We start from the raw sequence: 21,441 nt of genomic DNA, 5'->3' as shown, positions 1-21,441 counted from the left end.
GTGACACACACATCGCTGTGTGTGACAGTGAGAGAGCAACGAAATGAAGCGAGCATGGAGCAGGAGCCGGCGTCTGGCAGCTGCGGTAAGCTGTAACCAGCGTAAACATTGGGTAACCAAGGGAAGCCCTTTCCCTGGTTACCCGATATTTACCTTCGTTACCAGTGCCGGCTCCTGCTCTGTGCACATGTGGCTGCAGTACACATCGGGTAATTAACCCGATGTATACTGTAGCAAGGAGAGCAAGGAGCCAGCGCTAAGCAGTGTGCGCGGCTCCCTGCTCTCTGCACTGTGACATGTAGCTGCAGTACACATCGGGTAATTAACCCGATGTGTACTGTACCTAGGAGAGCAAGGAGCCAGCGCTAAGCACGGCTCCCTGCTCTCTGCACATGTAGCAAAGCGACGTTATGATCGCTGCTGCTTCTGCTGTGTTTGACAGCTAAGCAGCGATCATAACAGCGACTTACAAGGTCGCTGTTACGTCACAGAAAATGGTGACGTAACAGCGACGTCGTTGTCGCTGTCGCTTAGTGTGAACCCAGCTTTAGGAGTCTAGTGTTAAAGTTCTTGTTGATTCATGTAATTGCCTTGGTCAGTGAAGGTCAGACACCCAGACAAATCAATTATGCAAACCTCCCACTGTATTACTATGTGTATTGCTAGATGCGATGTAACTGCTGTCTCTCCCTCGTCTCTGCCAGAGACCATTAGTACAAGGGATATTTTGTATACGGCTTAAAATCTAGCCAATAAGAGCCCAGTCTTATCCACCAATCGTGAAGACCCCAATGGTCTGAATGGAGAGCTCAGGGGTATAAGAAGGAGGACTGTCCATTGCCCGGGTAGACTCTTGCTACATGATACCAATCTAGGACCTGAGGATCCGATTGGCAAGCCATAACCGAACCTGGATTATAATACTACATGGACTTCAGCATCGAATGCAAGGATTCGGCTGAGACTACCTAAGGAAGGAATCCAGCTTGGGACAATCCAGTCACCTGACTACAGGCTTTGCGGTCCTCAGCCAGCTTCCTAAATCCGGCATTATTCCATTCTCTGTGGGTGCCCGCCGAAAGCGGGGTGCTGCTGGATTGGAGTAAGTAGCCCTGGAAGCTCTGAGGCACGGACAGTCTAATCCCTGGTGAGTCAGTGGAAGGGGGAGAAACTGTTGCCAGTTACATTCTGTGGTTTTGCTGGTTATGTGTTATGTGCCGTTAATTGTTTGGGGATCCAATAAAGTCTTAATATTGTGGTTCCCTCACCCTGTGTTGTCTGAGTAGTGTTCCGCCCACGGTTAAGGAGGTCGGCGTTCTGTTTGGATGAGCCCTGGGCCATGCTGTCTTTCTAAAGGCGGCCGGGCCAGCGGACGAGAGCACCCACTGACCACCGTGTCTCCACAGGAGAGCACCCACTGACCCCCGTGTCTCCACAACAAGTACATTTGATTTTGGTTCCATCAGATTTCTATGTTTTCTATATTAGCAGAATGTGTGTTAATTTCCTGCGACAACTCTGGACCCATTTGATCCTTTACTTGGGTCGACCTACCTCATTTTTCGATTGAACAACGAGTATGCCACAGACTTTTCCGAAGGGCTGGACAACTTTCAGGATGTCTTGGTCGGTGTAGCCGCTGTCTGGGAGGTTGGTGACGTGAATAACTGTGCCGGAGTTGGGTTTAGACACGTACTGCAAGAGAAAATGTCATTCAGGAAAGAAAAAAAAAAAGAAGAAGAAGAAACCATAAAAATCCCCAAAACATTAAAGACGAATATTGCGCGGAGAGAGCACGCGCGAGACAGCGAGAATGTTTGCAGGTATGTAGGAAGCCAAGTAGGGCTCATACTTTCATGTGGGGGGATCATACTGTATATAGGAGGCTATGTTTCGGGCCCATACTGTACATAGGAGGCTATGTGGGGGCTCATACTGTACATCGGAGGCTATGTGGGGGCTCATTGTGTGTGTATATGTGTATGTGTATATGTACATATACATATATATATATATATATATACATATATATATATATATATATATATATATATATATATATATATATATATATATATATATATTTTTTAAACTAATAGTATTAAATATGGTCATAATATATTGAGTCAAATTAATTTCATTCTATTGGTTCGGCCTACACACCAGTCACTGTCTCCCTTGCGAAAATTTTATTGCCCATCCCTGCTGTACAGAATTTACCAAAAGCATCACAGTTCATGCGCCTGCTGCTGTTCAGTGCTACCTCTCTACTAGAATGTTTTTCATGGCTGCAGTGGAGATGCCACAAAAGTGACTGCTGCAGCCCATCACTGGGGTCAGTGATCTCATCCCAATTTACTGTGGGGTCACCCGAGGAGAATATGGATTAGCTGCACAGACTTGGACTATAAATGTCGCATCACCACTATGTCTACTAGTAATGATGCGTTTGCTATTTAAAAACCTCAAGCGTTTTGAGTAGTAAATCGTGTTGAGCGGACCCGGACTGTCAAAATCCTGATCCGCGCGGTTTGAGCGGCAGATCCGAGTCCGACCCGGAATTCCGGTTTCACGATCGATCGATCTCTCTCTCTCTCTCTCTCCCCATTGACATATGGGCCCGGATTCCGGATCGGATCAGGACTTGTCAACCCGCCGCTAATCCGCCGGACCCGGATTATTGGCAATCCGCTCAACTCTAGTCGTAAATAAAAAGGAGAAAAAAAACAAAAATACACGGAAATTCGAGACCCCTAGCTAGTAGTCTTTTTACTTTCTATTGTCAATATCAAACTGAAATCGTGGTCAAAAGTTTTGAAACTGACAAAAGTTGGTTTACAAAAAAAACAAACAAACTTTTTGCTGCTTTTATGTTTTTAGATCTTTTCGTCTGATGTTTATATGGTTACTGAAAAGAGGCTTCGTCAGAGTAAAGAACTTTTGCAAGTACAGAGATTACAGCGGCGGGTTGACAAAGAGGTCCGGATCCGATCCGGACACACAAGTCAATGGGGAGCGGGACTCGAGAGACAGAGAAAAAAAAACCCAAAAAACAAAAAAAAAAAAAAAAACACGGATCCGGATCGTGCAGCCACATTCCCGGGTCCGGATCAGACGCTGAAACCGCGCGGATCCGGATTTTTACAGTTCGGATCCGCTCAACACTAGTAAAAATAAAAACTGGCCTTTTTCAACTTTTGGCCACGACTGTTCACTTGCCACAGAGTGACTCATTTCTGCCCCCCCCTGAGAATAAGACACCCACCTTATGAATTGGGTTGGAGGGGCTTATTGCAGGTGTAGTCTTCGGAGCTGACGGCTTGCTCGGCTGTGGTTTCTTTTTGAAGGAATTGCTAGTTGTGGTCTTTTTGGCCGCTGTGCTTACAAAGGGCTTCTTAATGTTGGAGCTGCCAGGTGTTGGTCTCTTGCTGGCCGCGCTGGAGTAGCTGGGCCTCCGTGCTGAGCTGCTGCTGGCAGCAGGTCTGGCCGAGTTTCCGGGCTTGGCGGACGAGCTGCTGGAGTTAGTCTTGCTGCCCGGCTTAGAAGCAGAGGCGGCAGGTTTCTTTGGAGCTGGTGCACCACTGGCCGGCTTCTTGCTCTTGTCGTTGGATGGCTTGGGTGGTGGTTTCTTGCCATTACTTGATGCTTTTGCAGGCTTTGCCTTTTCTCCAGATTTTAGTTTGGAGGCTTCTATGAAACTTTGCACCGCTGCATCCACAGCCTTCTTATCTGCAAGCAAATACAAACCGGTATCAGGGCACTTGCACACAATTTATGAGAATTATTATAAGCAGGTCAACTCTACAAAGATCACCTTGAAGGGAAAGAAGAAAAAAAATCCAAGTGTCTTCCTAATCATTTCTATTGTAAAACCCCTTTCCTGTTCCACTAGAAAATATATTGCTGACACAGAAAAAAAAAAAAAAAAAAAAAGAAAAACACGGACACAAAAAAGGTACATAGCCTCAAGTTTCTAGTGTCAGCACTGTCAGATACACCCAGATAGTGTCTCACCTGGAGAATTGCTACGCCTGTGTCTTCTGGGAGAATGCGAGCGGCGAGGAGACCTCACGCCCCGTCGAGGGCTACGTGACCTTCTTGGACTATGCCGAGGTCTACGTGGACTCCGGCTCCGAGACCTTCTCCCGCTAGACCTTGGACTGCGAGATCGTGATTTACGTCCTCTGTGCAGGGACCCAGACCTCCGAGATCGACGGGGGCTGGGACTCTTGGACTTTGACGTCTTTGAGGTTGGTTCATCTTTCTTGTCCTCTTTCCTAGAGTAATAAAGCACAATCTTCTACTATGAGGGCACCAGACAACATCTGTGACATTCAGTGCCTTGCGAAAGTATTCAGGCCCCTTGAATTTTTCAACCTTTTCCCACATTTCAGGCTTCGAACATAAAGATAAAGAAGGGAATTTTGTTTACTTACCGTAAATTCCTTTTCTTCTAGCTCCAATTGGGAGACCCAGACAATTGGGTGTATAGCTACTGCCTCCGGAGGCCACACAAAGTATTACACTAAAAAGTGTAAGGCCCCTCCCCTTCTGGCTATACACCCTCCCGTGGGATCACGGGCTCCTCAGTTTTAGTGCAAAAGCAAGAAGGAGGAAAGCCAATAACAGTTTTAAAGACAAATTCAATCCGAAGAACATCGGAGAACTGAAACCGTTCAACATGAACAACATGTGTACCCGAAAAAAACAAAAATCCCTAAGAAAACAGGGCGGGTGCTGGGTCTCCCAATTGGAGCTAGAAGAAAAGGAATTTACGGTAAGTAAACAAAATTCCCTTCTTCTTTGTCGCTCCATTGGGAGACCCAGACAATTGGGACGTCCAAAAGCAGTCCCTGGGTGGGTAAAAGAATACCTCGTGATAGGGCCGTCAAACAGCCCTGTCCTACAGGTGGGCAACCGCCGCCTGAAGGACTTGTCTACCTAGGCTGGCGTCCGCCGAAGCGTAGGTATGCACCTGATAATGCTTGGTAAAGGTGTGCAGACTCGACCAGGTAGCCGCCTGGCACACCTGCTGAGCCGTAGCCTGGTGCCGTAATGCCCAGGACGCACCCACGGCTCTGGTAGAATGGGCCTTCAGCCCTGAAGGAACCGGAAGCCCCGCAGAACGGTAGGTTTCAAGAATTGGTTCCTTAATCCACCGAGCCAGAGTGGATTTGGAAGCTTGCGACCCTTTACGCTGACCAGCGACAAGGACAAAGAGTGCATCCGAGCGGCGAAAGGGCGCCGTGCGGGAAATGTAGATCCTGAGTGCTCTGACCAGATCCAACAAATGCAAACCTTTCTCAAATTGATGAACTGGATGAGGACACAAGGAAGGTAATGTGACATCCTGATTGAGATGAAAGGGGGATACCACCTTAGGGAGAAACTCAGGAATCGGACGTAGAACCACCTTGTCCTGGTGAAACACCAGGAAGGGAGATTTACATGAGAGCGCAGCTAGCTCGGACACTCTCCGAAGAGACGTGACCGCTACTAGAAAGGCCACTTTCTGTGAAAGACGGGAAAGTGAAACATCCTTCATAGGCTCGAAAGGTGGCTTCTGGAGAGCAATTAGAACCTTGTTCAGATCCCAGGGCTCTAACGGCCGCTTGTAAGGAGGGACGATATGACCAACTCCTTGCAGGAACGTGCGTACCTGAGCAAGTCGTGCTAGGCGTTTCTGAAAAAATACAGATAGCGCTGAGACTTGTCCTTTAAGGGAGCTGAGCGACAAACCTTTTTCCAATCCGGATTGCAGAAAGGAAAGAAAAGTAGGCAATGCAAAAGGCCAGGGAGAAACTCCCTGAGCAGCGCACCAAGATAAGAATATCTTCCACGTCCTGTGGTAGATCTTGGCGGAGGATGGTTTTCTAGCCTGTCTCATGGTGGTAATAACCCCTCGAGATAATCCTGAAGATGCTAGGATCCAGGACTCAATGGCCACACAGTCAGGTTCAGGGCCGCAGAATTCAGGTGGAAAAACGGCCCTTGAGATAGCAAGTCTGGTCGTTCTGGTAGTGCCCATGGTTGGCCTACCGTGAGGTGCCACAGATCTGGGTACCACGATCTCCTCGGCCAGTCTGGAGCGACGAGGATGGCGCGACGGCAGTCGGCCCTGATCTTGCGCGACGGCAGTCGGCCCTGATCTTGCGCAGCACTCTGGGCAACAATGCCAGAGGCGGGAACACGTAAGGTAGCCGGAATTGCGACCAATCTTGAACTAAGGCGTCTGCCGCCAAAGCTCGGTGATCGTGAGACCGTGCCATGAAAGCCGGGACCTTGTTGTTGTGCCGTGACGCCATCAGGTCGACGTCCGGCATCCCCCAGCGGCGACAGATCTCCTGAAACACGTCCGGGTGAAGGGACCATTCCCCTGCGTCCATACCCTGGCGACTGAGGAAGTCTGCTTCCCAGTTTTCCACGCCTGGGATGTGAACTGCGGATATGGTGGAAGCCGTGTCTTCCACCCACGTCAGAATCCGTCGGACTTCTTGGAAGGCTTGCCGACTGCGTGTTCCACCCTGGTGGTTGATGTACGCTACCGCTGTGGAGTTGTCCGACTGAATTCGGATCTGCTTGCCTTCCAGCCACTGCTGGAAGGCTTGTAGGGCAAGATACACTGCTCTGATTTCTAGAACATTGATCTGAAGGGTAGACTCTTCCTGAGTCCACGTCCCTTGAGCCCTGTGGTGGCGAAACACTGCTCCCCACCCTGAGAGACTCGCGTCTGTCGTGACTACCTCCCAGGATGGGGGTAGAAAGGACTTTCCTTTCGACAAAGCGGTGGGAAGAAGCCACCACCTAAGAGATTCCTTGGCCGCCTGAGAAAGGGAAACGTTCCTGTCGAGGGACGTCGACTTCCCATCCCATTGGCGGAGAATGTCCCATTGTAGTGGACGGAGATGAAACTGCGCGAAAGGGACTGCCTCCATTGCAGCTACCATCTTCCCCAAGAAGTGCATGAGGCGTCTCAAGGGGTGCGACTGGCCCTGAATAAGAGATTGCACCCCTGTCTGTAGTGAACGCTGTTTGTCCAGCGGAAGCTTCACTATCGCTGAGAGAGTATGAAACTCCATGCCAAGATATGTTAGCGATTGGGTCGGAGTTAGATTTGACTTTGAAAAGTTGATGATCCACCCGAAACTCTGGAGAGTCTCCAGCGCAACGTACAGGCTGTGTTGGCATGCCTCTTGAGAGGGTGCCTTGACCAGTAGATCGTCCAAATACGGGATCACAGAGTGACCTTGAGAGTGCAGGACTGCTACTACTGCTGCCATGACCTTGGTGAAGACACGTGGGGCTGTCGCCAGCCCGAAAGGCAGAGCTACGAACTGAAGGTGTTCGTCTCCTATAACAAAGCGTAGGAAACGCTGGTGTTCTGGAGCAATCGGCACGTGGAGATAAGCATCCTTGATGTCTATTGATGCTAGAAAATCTCCTTGAGACATTGAGGCGATGACGGAGCGAAGGGATTCCATTCGGAACCGCCTGGTTTTTACGTGCTTGTTGAGCAGTTTTAGATCCAGAACGGGACGGAATGACCCGTCCTTTTTTGGCACCACAAACAAGTTGGAGTAAAAACCGTGACCTTGTTCCTGAAGAGGAACGGGGGTCACCACTCCTTCCGCTTTTAGAGTGGACACCGCTAGCCGCAGAGCATCGGCTCGGTCGGGAGGTGGAGAAGTTCTGAAGAAGCGAGTTGGAGGACGAGAGCTGAACTCTATCCTGTACCCGTGAGACAGAATGTCTCTCACCCAACGGTCTGTGACCTGTGGCAGCCAAATGTCGCCAAAGCGGGAGATCCTGCCACCGACCGAGGATGCGGAGAGAGGAGGCCGAAAGTCATGAGGAAGCCGCCTTGGTAGCGGGTCTTCCGGCTGTCTTTTTTGGGCGTGACTGAGTCCGCCAAGAATCTGCGCTCCTCTGATCCTTTTGAGTCCTTTTGGTCGAGGAGAATTGGGACCTGCCTGAGCCTCGAAAGGACCGAAACCCCGACTGTCCTCTCCTCTGTTGGGGTTTGTTTTGTCTGGGCTGAGGTAAGGAAGAATCTTTACCCTTGGAGTGCTTAATGATTTCATCTAAGCGCTCTCCAAACAGTCGGTCACGAGAAAATGGCAAACTGGTTAAACACTTCTTGGAAGCAGAATCTGCCTTCCATTCTCTTAACCACAAGGCTCTGCGTAAAACTACGGAGTTGGCGGACGCCACTGCCGTACGGCTCGTAGAGTCTAGGACAGCATTAATCGCGTAAGACGCAAATGCAGACATTTGAGATGTCAAGGGTGCCACCTGCGGAGCAGATGTACGTGTGACCGTGTCAATCTGTGCAAGACCAGCTGAAATAGCTTGGAGTGCCCATACGGCTGCGAATGCTGGAGCAAACGACGCGCCAATAGCCTCATAGATGGATTTCAACCAGAGCTCCATCTGCCTGTCAGTGGCATCTTTAAGTGCCGCCCCATCTTCCACTGCAACTAAGGATCTAGCTGCAAGCCTGGAGATTGGAGGATCCACCTTGGGACACTGGGTCCAGCCCTTGACCACGTCCGGGGGAAAAGGATAACGTGTATCCTTAAGCCGTTTGGAAAAACGCTTATCCGGATAAGCGTGGTGTTTCTGGATTGCCTCTCTAAAGTCAGCTTGGTCCAGAAATACACTTAATTTACGCTTGGGATACCTGAAATGGAATTTCTCCTGCTGTGAAGCTGTCTCCTCCACAGGAAGAGCAGGTGGAGAAATGTCCAACATTTTATTGATGGACGCTATAAGATCATTCACTACGGCGTCACCATCAGGAGTATCCAAATTGAGAGCGGTCTCAGGATCAGAATCCTGATCAGCTACCTCCGCCTCATCATACAGAGAGGCGTCCTGCTGGGACCCTGACCAGTGTGATGAAGTCGAGGGCCGCTCATAGCGAGCTCGCTTAGGCTGTCTGGGACTGTCGTCCGTGTCAGAGCCATCACCCTGGGATGCAAGAGACGCCCCCGGATCCCGGAGCTGTTCCAACTGAGGGGGACCAGGGAGCAATGAGTTAACAGTGTCCATGGTCTGAGTTACTGGTCTAGACTGCAATGTTTCAAGAATTTTAGTCATAGTCACAGACAATCTGTCGGCAAAGACTGCAAACTCCGTCCCTGTCACTTGGACAGTATTTACAGGAGGTTCTGCCTGGGTCACCTCCAGCAGAGGCCCCGGCCGAGCAAGTGCCACAGGGGCCGAGCACTGCACACAGTGGGGGTCAGTGGAACCTGCCGGTAGAACAGCCCCACATGCGGTACAAGCAGCATAAAAAGCCTGTGCCTTGGCACCTTTGCTTTTTGCGGTCGACATGCTGTTGTGTCCTCTGAGTAATCTAGGAGGGTATATAGCAGAGAATCACTAGTGATCGTACAGTGCAATGTATAGCTGCAAGCACAAAATACAAATATACACTTCGGCACCAGTGGGGGTCAGCCCTTGAGGGCAGCTTACCGACCGCTGAAAGCGGGTGTGTGGGCACTAGAATCCCGTGTCTGGGTCTCCCAGTCTCCTCTCTCCAGCTCGGACTGCACACAGGAATGGCTGCCGGCGTCCTGTGAAGAGGGGCGGACCGTGGGCGTGCCACAAACAAAGTGCGGGAAACTGGCGTCCCACTGTGCCCAGTGTGAGGGCTGGAGTATGCAAAGCAGACTCCAGCCCTCTGCGCTGCCATGCTGTACAGCGTCCCGCCCTTCCCCTGACTGGCAGGCCTGGGGGCGGGAACGAAACGAAACTAGGCCGCAAAAAGCCGGGGACTCGAGTAATAAGCGCGGCCGTCATATATGCACGGCCAGCGCGGAAGTCCCCGGCGCACCACAAATCCCAGCCGCGCCGCAGCGCTAACAACTGACAACCGTGGCCACGCAGCAGTTTCAAACACATGTCCCCTCTCAGCAGAGCTGTAGATAGGAATGGCACCAGCGCGCAGCGCTGTTGTCCCCGGCGCACTAACACACCCAGCAATGCTGCGGTGTGCGCGCGATATGTACGGGGACACAGAGTACCTTGATGTAGCAGGGCCTGTCCCTGACGATACTCAGCTCCATTCCAGCAGATTCTCCAGGGGCTGTGGATGGAGCACGGTCTCAGTGCCTGGAGACCGGTAAAATCCCACTTCACCCAGAGCCCGCAGGGGGATGGGGAAGGATGCAGCATGTGGGCTCCAGCCTCTGTACCCGCAATGGGTACCTCAACCTTAACAAACACCGCCGACAAATAGTGGGGTGAGAAGGGAGCAATGCTGGGGGCCCTAGTATGGGCCCTCTTTTCTTCCATCCGACATAGTCAGCAGCTGCTGCTGACTAAACAGTGGAGCTATGCATGTATGTGTGCCTCCTTCGCACAAAGCATGAAAACTGAGGAGCCCGTGATCCCACGGGAGGGTGTATAGCCAGAAGGGGAGGGGCCTTACACTTTTTAGTGTAATACTTTGTGTGGCCTCCGGAGGCAGTAGCTATACACCCTATTGTCTGGGTCTCCCAATGGAGCGACAAAGAAATGTTAATGTTCTGGTAAAGAATCAACAACAAGTGACACCATTGTGAAGGTGAACGATATTTATTGCTTATTTTAAACTTTTATAAAAAATAAATAACTGAAAATTGGGGCGTGCAATATTATTCATCTCCTGTAAGTTAATACTTTGTAGCGCCCCCTTTTGCTGTGATTACAGCTGCAGTCGCTTGGGGTATGTGTCTATCAGTTTTGCACATGGAGAGGTGAAATTCTCGCCCATTCTTCCTTTGTAAACAGCTGGAGCTGAGTGAGGTTGGATGGAGGAGTTTGTGAACAGCAGTTTTCAGCTCTTTCCACAGATTCTCGATTGGGTTCAGGTCTGGACTGTGACTTGGCCATTCTAACACTTGGATACGTTTATTTGTTATCCATTCCATTGTAGATTTTGCTTTATGTTTTGGATCATTGTCTTGTTGGAAACAAATCTCCGTCCCAGTCTCAGGTCTTTTGCAGACTCCAACAGGTTTTCTTCAAGAATGGTCCTGTATTTGGCTCCATCCATCTTCCCATTTATTTTAACAATCTTTCCTGTCCCTGATAAAGAAAAGCAGGCCCAAACCATGATGCTGCCACCACCATGTTTGACAGTGGGGATGGTGTGTTCAGGGTGATGAGCTGTGTTGCTTTTACGCCAAACACATCGTTTGGCATTGTGCCCAAATAGTTCTATTTTGGTTTCCTCTGAGCAGAGCACCTTCTTTTACATGTTTGCCACAAGCCACCTGGAGACACCAAACTTTAAATGACACTTTTTATGGATATCTTTGAGAAATGGCTTCCTTCTTGCCACTCTTCCATAAAGGAGAGATTTGTGCAGTGTACGACTGATTGTTGTCCTATGGACAGACTCTCCCACCTCAGCTGTAGATCTCTGCAGATCATCCAGAGGGATCATGGGCCTCTTGGCTGCATCTCTGATCAGACATCTCCTTGTGTGAGATGACAGTTTGGATGGACGGCCGGGTCTTGGTAGATTTGCAGTGGTATGATACTCCTTCCATTTCAATATGATCGCTTGCACAGTGCTTCTTGGGATGTCTTAAGTTGTGGAATTCTTTTTGTAACCAAATCCAGCTTTAAACTTCTCCACAACAGTATCACGGACCTGCCTGTTGTGTTCCTTGGTCTTCATGATGCTCTCTGCGCTTTACACAGAACCCTGAGACTATCACAGAGCAGGGGCATTTATATGGAGACTTGATTACACACAGGGGCTTATATTTATCATCTGTCATTTAGGACAACATTGGATCATTCAGAGATCCTCAATCAACTTCTGGAGTGAGTTTGCTGCACTGAACGTAAAGGGGATGAATAATATTGCACACCCCACTTTTCAGTTATTTATTTTTTATAAAAGTTTAAAATAAGCAATAAATTTCGTTCAACTTCACAATTGTGTCCACTTGTTGATTCTTCACCAGAACATTAACATTTTTATCTTTATGTTTGAAGCCTGAAATGTGGGAAAAGGTTGAAAAAGTCAAGGGGGCGAATACTTTCACAAGGCACTGTAGCACCTCTCAATTAAAATAGGATATTACCTGACAGCCAAAACATTTGGGTTCCAGTCAGGATATCTGTGTACAAAGAAAGATCAGAAAGAACACATTAAAATAAATCCTTCAATCAGGAGAATACTTGCGAATAAACCTGGGAAATGCCGTCTCTAACCCGATTCAGAGTTGTGCAAATGTGTAACAGATCTCTGCTCCTTCATTCATGGGATGTTTGTGAACACTCATGTACTCGTATGTAAGAAAACCTTTAGTTTATGTTCACCTGAGATATTTATGGCATATCAAAAAGAAGAAAAAAAAATTTCTAGGGATAACACTGAGCCCTGCTAAACACTGCTGTCAGAGATTCACAGCAGTATTTACTGTGTGCACTCAGGTGGGGGGCTTCATTCCACATTCCACGTGCTCAACATGTCTGATGTGATAGCAGGGTGGCGAGGGGTTGCCATGATAGCTGAGTGTCTATTGAAGACCCCGTGCTTGTCATGACTTTTCTCCTGGGAAAGCCAGTGTTCAGCTGGCGTTCATAGGAGATTGTGATTTTCGCTATACATTGCAGTGCTGATGCACTGCTGTGTATAGTACAAGTAATCTCATAACTGCAGGTTCAAGTCTGCTAAGGGGGACTAACCAGTACAGGGAAAAAAAAATAAAAAAAAATTAACCAACATTTTAAAAAAAAAAAAAAATAGGAAGCAAACTAATTTACAAAGTTCAAATCTCCATAATCATTCTAACCTGGAGAATCATTTCTCCTGATCAGTTTTACTGTATAGTGAACATGGAATTTTATCCCTCGCTTTCTAGTGCTTCACATGATAAAACAAAAAAACCCCTTCATGTGGCTATGTGGACAGAAAAATATATATTATGGCTTCTCAAAAGAACTGGGGGGACGGGACGGCAGGTAGATAGCCCTGTCATGGAGGGGTGTTACAGCCATCTACTCTACTGCATAGACAATCGGCAGATGCCACAACCAAGACCAGTCATGTGTAGGCAAAAAGCAAGTGGGGCCTATGTACGTACAGCTCTGTTCACATATATACAGAGCGCCCTGTTGGCACCACGCGGCGTTCTCTACAGACGCACACCCCAGCTGCAGCTATTCTACTTCCTATGGATATGCCATAAATGCCCAATAATGGACAACACCTTTACAGATCTTCATTCACTTCTAGGGGAATATCAAGAAATAAAAACACTTTTAAAATCCTCGTAACAAAACTAAAAATCCTTTCAAAAAAATAAAATTCAGTAATGAGAGCTTTGGCCCTCTAAGATTTGTTTTGACTGAAGGTGGCTCTCCACTGTCGCTGTATGACATCTGTGTGAGACTTCCTGCTTCTCTGCTGGCAGATTTCACAGTGTGTGGGAAAATCGAGTATCAAGTAAAAACACAAAAGCTGAGCTGTGTTTGCTCCATGGAGTTATATAAGAAGCAATGTTTGACTCTTGTGTACTGAAGAGTAGCCATGGATCCCATCAGCCCCCACTTTATGATGTCTGCTGCTGCCTGTGTACCCAAGACTGAGACCTTTTATAAGAAGCAGTTTCCGTCTCTTGCAGAGTAACCCTTTAAAACGCAGCTATGTGCTCCTTGGGTTGCATAATACACTGACATCTTATTAGATGGCTGAGAAAACCCATGCTGTATTAAGTTTGGGCATTTGGCAGAAGCCGCAGAAAATTTTGGAACCGGTTTCCCTGTCTGACATGCGCGAGTAAGGCTGTGCGCACGTGTGCGTAATTCATGTAGCGCAGCATAACTGCATGCGTCCTGCGTCCCCTGCACAGTCTATGGAGATTGTGCAGGGGCCGTGCGCACGTGGCGTCTTGGAGCGCAGCGCTTCGGCTGCTGCCCGAAGCGCTGTGTTCAAGAAGTGACATGTCACTTCTTCCGTGCGCTTTGCCGGCAGCTCCTGCTCTGTCTATGGCAGGAGCTGCAGGCAAAGCGCATGGAATCGTCTTTTTTTTCTAAGGACATTTTCTGCAGCGATTTGAAGCGCACATGTGCTCTTCAGATCGCTGCAGAAAATTCTGCAGGGCTAGTACGCAACGTGCGCACATAGCCTAAAGGTTATATCGCTAGCTGGTCTCTCGAAGACTAACACTGAAAAGCCAAACCTTGCAGAAGCATACAATCTACTCAGATCTTTATCCTTTGTTGGTAAAATCCAGAGATTTTTTTTTTTTTTGCAGCAAAGCATAAAGAATTACTCTTACTGTTGTTGCAGGTTCCGACAGCGGTCAATGTGGAAAGAAGTATTCTGGTGCTTAATCCAGTCCTAAACAATAATGGAGAGGAGAACAGTCATGATGGGATACTGGTTGTCTTGGCTTAAAAGAATTAATAAAAGGGGGAGAAAGGAAGAGGGGAGAAATTAAATTTTCAAAACAGAACCAAAAACGCACCAAAATCCCTTTTCTTAAAGAGAACCTATCGCTAAGTTTTCCCCATATGAACTGCAGCCAACACCAGTAATCCCCTATATACAGCATTCTAGAATACTGTATATGAGTCCCCAAGACCATCTATACACTCTATGCAGAATTATTAGGCAAGTTGCATTTTAGAGGGTTTTTTTTTTATTATTGATCAACTACTATGTTCTCAAATCAACCCAAAAGACTCAAATATCAAAGCTTAATATTTTTGGCAGTTGGAGGGTTTTTTTTTTAGATTTGGCTATCTTAGGAGGATCTGTTTGTGCAGGTAACTATTACTGTGCAGAATTATTAGGCAACTTAATAAAAACCAAATATATTCCCATCTCACTTGTTTATTTTCACCAGGTAAACCAATATAACTGCACAAAATGTAGAAATAAACATTTCTGACATGCAAGAACAAAACCCCAAAAAATGAGTGCCCAATATAGCCCCCTTTCTTTCTGATGACAATCAGCAGCCACCATCCATAGATTCTGTCATTGCTTGATCTGTTTACGCTCCACATTGCGTGCAGCAGCCACCACAGCCTCCAGACACTGCTCCCAGAGGTGGACTGTTTTCCCTCCCTGTAGATCTCACATTTTATGAGGGACCACAGGTTCTCTATGGGGTTCAGATCAGGTGAAAAAGGGGGCCATGTCATTATTTTTTCATCTTGTAGACCTTTACTGGCCAGCCACGCTGTGGAGTAGTTGGATGCATGTGATGGAGCATTGTCCTGCATGAAAATCATGTTTTTCTTGAACGATAGCGACTTCTTCCTGTGCCACTGCTTGAAGAAGTTGTCTTCCAGAAACTGGCAGTAGGTCTGGGAGTTGATCTTCACTCAATCCTCAACCCGAAAATGTCCCACAAGTTGATCTTTGCTGATCCCAGCCCATACCAGTGCCCACCTCCACCTTGCTGGCGTCTGAGTCGGAGTGGAGCTCCTGCCCTTTACTGATCCAGCCTCTGGCCCATCCATCTGGCCAATCAAGAGTCACTCATTTCATCAGTCCATAAAACCTGTGAAAAATTAGTCTTCAGATATTTCTTGGCCCAGTCTTGATGTTTTATCTTATGTTTCTTGGTCAGAGGTGGTGGTTTTTCAGCCTTCCTTACCTTGGCCATGTCCCTGAGTATGGCACACCTTGTGCTTTTTGATACTCCAGTAACGTTGCAGCTCTGAAATATGGCCAAGCTGGCAGCAAATGGCATCTTGGCAGCTTCACGCTTGATTTTCCTCAATTCATGGGCAGTTATTTTGCACCTTTTTTGCCCAACACGCTTCTTGCGACCCTGTTGGCTATTTGCCATGAAACGCTTGATTGTTCGGTGATCACGCTTCAAAAGTCTGGCAATTTCAAGACTGCTGCATCCCTCTGCAACACATCTCACAATTTTGGACGTTTCAGAGCCCGTCAAATCTCTCTTCTGACCCAGTTGCCTAATAGTGAAGCCCCCCTTATATAGGGTGTTGATGTCATTACACCATCCCCCTTTTCATTACAGAGATGCACATAACCTGATTTACTTAATTGGTAGCTGGCGCTGAAGCCTATACAGCTTGGAGTAGGACATGTATAAAAAGTATCATGTGATCAAAATACTTTTTTGCTCAATAATTCTGCACACAGTAAAAAAAAAACAAAAAAAAAAAACCCACATATTTTATTATACTCCCCTGCGGGGCGGTCCGGCCCGATGAGCCTCGATGCTCTAGGTCCTGTGCCTCCTCTCTTCTTGCAATTAACGTCCTTTCCCTGCTTTGTGTGGATGACGCAGCCTACGTCAGCCATGCAGTGTCCTCCTACGCACTTCTTTCTGCCCTGCTGAGGGCAGAGCATGCGCGGGGAAAGGTTAAAGAATGCCGGTGCACTATAGTACTTTGCGCTGCCATCAGCAAGGAGGTGAGAGTGTGCGTAGAAGCACAATGGAGAACTCTGTGGATGATATAGGAAACGATATCTACAAAATGAAGGGAAGAAGGACGGCGATAAGAAGAGAGGAAGCGCCAGATAAAGACCAACGATGCCCATCAGGCTGGACCGCCCCGCAGGGGAGTAAAATAAAATGCCTTTATGTTACACAGATCGGCTTGGAAACTTATATGCAGCATTCTTGAACGCTGTATTTAAAGGGCTTACTACACTAGTGGTGGCCACAGTTTATATGGGAAAAACCTGGTAACAGGTTCCCTTTAAAATCATTTTCATAGCACCAGAATTATCCCAGCTGTAGAAATGGAGATGCTGACTGGTGTGGCCGTGGTGCTCACTTCTGTAAGATGCCACATGGAGGATTTTCTGTTTAACCATTAAAGAGAAATCTTTTTGAAAAAAAATATACGAAACTACAAAAACAAAATAAATAGCTAATGACGTGATAACCTAGAGTTCTTTAAATTTGTAAATGCATTAAAAAAATGAAAAATACACCACCCCTCAAACAGTTCCAGAAGAAACTAGCAGCTGTCACAAAGTATGGATTTAGATGCCGTACCCACACCAAGCTCAAGCCCAACGTAGCCAGTGACCTTGCCCAAACTTACCTTTTACAATAACATTCCCTGCCCCCCCCTCCCAATCCTGGCACAATACTTTAATAGTATGTTGTCTTGGATAAGCCACTTCAGTCTTCACAACTTTGCTGGTCCATCCAAACATTCGTACAGACCATCGCGCCACGACATAAAGGTGTGGGCAGATCTTGAATTCTCGACTCAGTCTTCTTGATTCTTCAATGTTCGCTCCTAAACGGCAGGGCCTGGTGTTCGTAAACTTTCCAATAGACTTCGGTGAAATTCCCCTATCTGCCTTGCCCAGTGAATAATCTAAACCCCACCACCAGAAAGTTTGCATCCTTCACTGCGATTATTTGGGAATCATAGTATATCGAATACTAAATTTTTATAAAAAAAACAAGTCCCTTTTGGTCAGGAAAGATAGGATATAGGACTATGATGTACACTGTCTGGGTAAGTTGGGTAGTAAAGGGACAATACACAGGTGCCTTGTATGGCCCTTCTTAAACATTAGGCACAGTTTCACTAGGTAAAGCCTACTGTGAGCTGTACTTATCAGTGGCGTAGCATGCATACACTTAATGTTATATACATACAAACATGAAAACACTCACCTTCAGGTGCCTACATTCTACGTTACACAGAGAACAGATATGAGGAAATATTCGAGGAGAAGCGGCATAGTAATCATTCATCATTGAAGGAGTCGGTAACTTCTTCATTTTCTTAGTTTCTTCTTGAGACAAGTTGGGCACCCAGGTGCCTTTTCCGGCGGCAGGCTTTTCAGTGGGTTGTTGGTAGGTGACTTGGCTAACAGCAGCCACAACTTGGACAGCCGGAGTAAATTCTTTCTGAACAGGAGGGGCCACCGCAGGGATCACAGGGGCAGCAGCTTTAATAGGGATCACTGGTTTTTCTTTAGGAGGGATGGTCACTATGGCCTTAGGTGCAGTAGTATCTTCTCCAACTAAAGTCTTAATGTTGTTTTTTTCAGGCCTTGAAGGAGCTGGTTGAATGGGTTTGCGGCCTCTATTCATGCCTCTAGATATAGTGGGAATATTGTTATCCATTCCTTTTTGAGGACTTATGTCTGGCTTCGCAATGAGCGGTGTTACAGTCTGTTTCATAAGTGGTGGAGGCTTTTTCTCGGTTCTTGGCGAGTTGTAAGTGTGTACAGATGCGGCTGGTTCACTATAATTGTACTTGCTTGAATGTCCGTAATCAATAATTTTGCTTGTCATGGCTTCACTTGCCGGTCTTCTCCCAGCAGGCTGATCAGGAACAGATGAAGGGCCAGGATGAACCAGTTTACGTAGTCTGATGTCTCTTAAGATACTAGGCATGTTTCCTGGTGTCAGCTGATCATCGGGATAGCGGCTGAGCTCTTCTAGGTCTTCATTTGACAGGCCAAAGCTTTCCAAAATACTTGAGGCACTTTCATTCGTGTACCGATTCTGGGGTTTGGAAACATTATCAAGCGACGGGCCACTTGGGACTGATTTCATTTCCATGTCTTGACCTACGTTTCCATATACATTGGGATTGTTGTCCCATGGTTTCTTTATGACATGCATAGGCTCATGTAAAGGAGCTTTAGGCTTCATCATCATGGAATCTGAGGAATGTGTCAGCACTCGATTTACAAGAGAAGGAATTTCTTGGGTCTGGGTTGGCATTCTTGGTTGTCCATGATGCATAGGGACATTTGGGCTTGAAAACCGTTGGGGCATCACTTGTGGACCCATGAGTCTATCAGGAGGAGCATGCATTGGCGATCTTATCGGCATTCCCTTCATTCCCATTGGGTCTGTATTTCCACCAAAAGATCCAGTATTGTCCATAGGCCTCATACCAAATGCTTGATTATTCATTTCTGGACGGAAACCCATTCCTCCTCCTTGGTTCATGTCTGGATGGTTCATTCGAATTGGATTCATATTCGGCTGATTCATTCTAGTCATATTCATATTTGGCTGATTCATATTTGGCTGATTCATTCGATTTAGATTCATATTCATATTTGGTTGATTCATTCCAGATAGGCCTATGTTTTGTTGTGGCATTCCAGGATGACCCATATGTTGATTGTTCATGCCAGGATGGTTCATACCAGGGAGATTCATATTTGGTTGGTTCATGGGAGCCATACCCATACCGGACATGTTCATTCCAGGCATGCTCATTCCTGACATATTCATTCCAGACATGTTCATACCAGTCATATTCAGTGCAGGAAGGTTCATACTGGGTTGATTCATAGGATTATGGCCCATTGGCCTCTGCCCGGTAAAGCCTCCACGGTTAAACATGGCGTGAGCAGTGCTTAATTTCAACAAAGCCTGGTTTAACAAAGCAAAACCTGAGGAAGTATTGTTCGAGGTGACGGAAGTCAAATGGTGAAGCGCCAACTGAGTCTTAATTTGGGCAAGCTGCAAATGAGTAGGGCTCAAGAGGATTGGACTAGAAACTCCAAAGTTCAAGGTGTTCGCAACTGGAGCACAACTTTCCAAGAACAACACAAAGCTGAAATTTAAAACACAGGTATTAGATTATTTTTCATAATTTCAATCTATAAATAGAGGGTACAACCAGAGATGGAAATACAGAAATAGCAGCCTATGCACAAAGCTGTCTGGTAGTAACTTCTTATTTTGAGGACGCATTAGCCATTTTTACATTGATGAATGAAGGTTCATACCAGCAAAAAAGGATGTGAAATCATAAACCTTGTTTGTTTAGAGAACAATCAGCATATACAAGAAGAAAATATATAAAATAAGATGCGGTTTTCTGATGACCGACTTAACATGTAATCGTTTTTTGTTCTGGCCACCCTCCATACTTCAGTACCAGCATAATAGCCAGCTGCAATCACCCCTTGCATCGTTATATGAGGGAAGAGTTAACAGTGAACAGCTCCATTTTCAAGGACCGATAAACAGTAGACACTTGGATTCAATGGTTTTTACTGCAGAAGGCCAACTGGTCAGCATAAATGGGCTTTGGGGAAAAAAAGCTATCAATTGCCTTTTTTTGTTTTTTACATACATATTTCAGGGTAACTTTTTCTTTAAATAAAATAGTCATCAAATACTGTTCCCATCTTAAAAAGCAATGACCAGGAACAGACACTGCTCAGATCCTGTAGGCACCAAACCATAGTAAATTCGAGGGGAATACTCTTATTTATGAATATACAATTCCAGACTAAGACTGGGGCGTAATGGAAATATGGGGTCAGAAAGGAATTCTAAGACCGAAAATATCTGTTTAACTTGTCCTGTGACTTGCTGTCGTGAGACTATTTCAGAGCAGCCATTTAATTGTAAAATGATTTAGAAAAAAAAAAAAAAAAGAACCCAACAACAACTTGCATTCTTGTGTTAAACTGTACGGCGACTCGTGACCGTCACCAATAAATCACATTTGCGTCATATGACAACGCAGCAGTATAGCAAATCATGATTCAATGCAGCGCGACACGTCACCATGTAGACCTAGGCTTTAGGTTGCAGTTTTATAGATGTCCACCGATTGTGATGATAGTCTTAGCCAACACGGATTTTAACACCAACATAGCATCAGAAATACTACTAACCAGGGACGATGATGCCAGGGCAGCCTGGTTATAATGGCGAGTGCAGGCAGGCGGCCGAGTAGACGGTGACATCTCTGAATCGTTGGTACTCTCTGACCTAACATGGATTTGAAGATAATTTCAGCCTTATAAATTCTGCCAGTAACTTCCCAGCTGTAGAAGGACTGTCAGACGTATATGTGGCACCACAGGGTACTGCACCTGATTTTAGGTGCTGTGCTCATCCCGGATTCCTAGGTGACCAGTGCCGGTTCCACACAACACCACATCCTTTACACACAGCAGACTTCCCTCCCCAATGGGGACTGGGACCAGGGTCGGGTCTATAGGATGCCACCGCACTTGGGGACTCCCAATCCCCTGGGTCCGGGACTCAGTGAGGAGGAGTCACCAGGGAGTGTGAGGAACCAAAAAGGACCATTAGTACATTTTAAAAGTCAGTCAGGAGGAACTTCGGTGCTGAGAGGAGTTTCCCTAGTGACGTCGGTGGGACGTGGGAGTTACGGTCACCGGTGTGATTCGGCGTCAGATCCCCGGGACCGGCGCAGTCGAGGTGCAGAGCCCTAGTTCAGGACGACGCTTTTGGCTCACCTGATAAGTCTGCTAGGTGAGAGGATTATCAAGGTTCCTCACCGACTTTAGAGTCCGAGGCACAGCAGCAAAGAGGGAACCTGGGAACTGGGACCGAGATCCAACCCATTGAGAGGTTTAAGCTGCCTACCATACGGGCCAGGACTGTGAGACCAGGAAAGGACCCCAAGTAGCTCTAAACCACGGGGACTCACCAACAACAGAGCGCATAGAGGAAGGGCCCACCAGTCACAATA

The 21,441-nt window shown here is 47.0% G+C and overlaps 1 protein-coding gene across 2 annotated transcripts in view; it reads right to left on the bottom strand.

The window, feature by feature from the left end:
* The window catches only part of ZNF638 (zinc finger protein 638), a 423,199-nt gene that overhangs the window by 223,049 nt on the left and 178,709 nt on the right, over positions 1-21,441 (bottom strand). For both annotated transcript variants that reach the window (XM_075346112.1, XM_075346120.1), the window contains exons 2-7: positions 17,631-19,539; positions 14,286-14,347; positions 12,084-12,119; positions 4,015-4,277; positions 3,266-3,729; positions 1,555-1,695 (exon numbers count right to left, since the gene is read on the bottom strand). In XM_075346112.1, the coding sequence (XP_075202227.1) occupies positions 1,555-1,695; positions 3,266-3,729; positions 4,015-4,277; positions 12,084-12,119; positions 14,286-14,347; positions 17,631-19,539 (2,875 nt within the window). The remainder of the gene's footprint in view (positions 1-1,554; positions 1,696-3,265; positions 3,730-4,014; positions 4,278-12,083; positions 12,120-14,285; positions 14,348-17,630; positions 19,540-21,441) is intronic.

Source organism: Anomaloglossus baeobatrachus, chromosome 1 (genome assembly GCF_048569485.1).
Source record: "Anomaloglossus baeobatrachus isolate aAnoBae1 chromosome 1, aAnoBae1.hap1, whole genome shotgun sequence".
Lineage (NCBI taxonomy): Eukaryota > Metazoa > Chordata > Amphibia > Anura > Aromobatidae > Anomaloglossus > Anomaloglossus baeobatrachus.
Note: the sequence above shows the minus strand (reverse complement) of the source record. Positions and strands in the feature narration are given on the sequence as shown.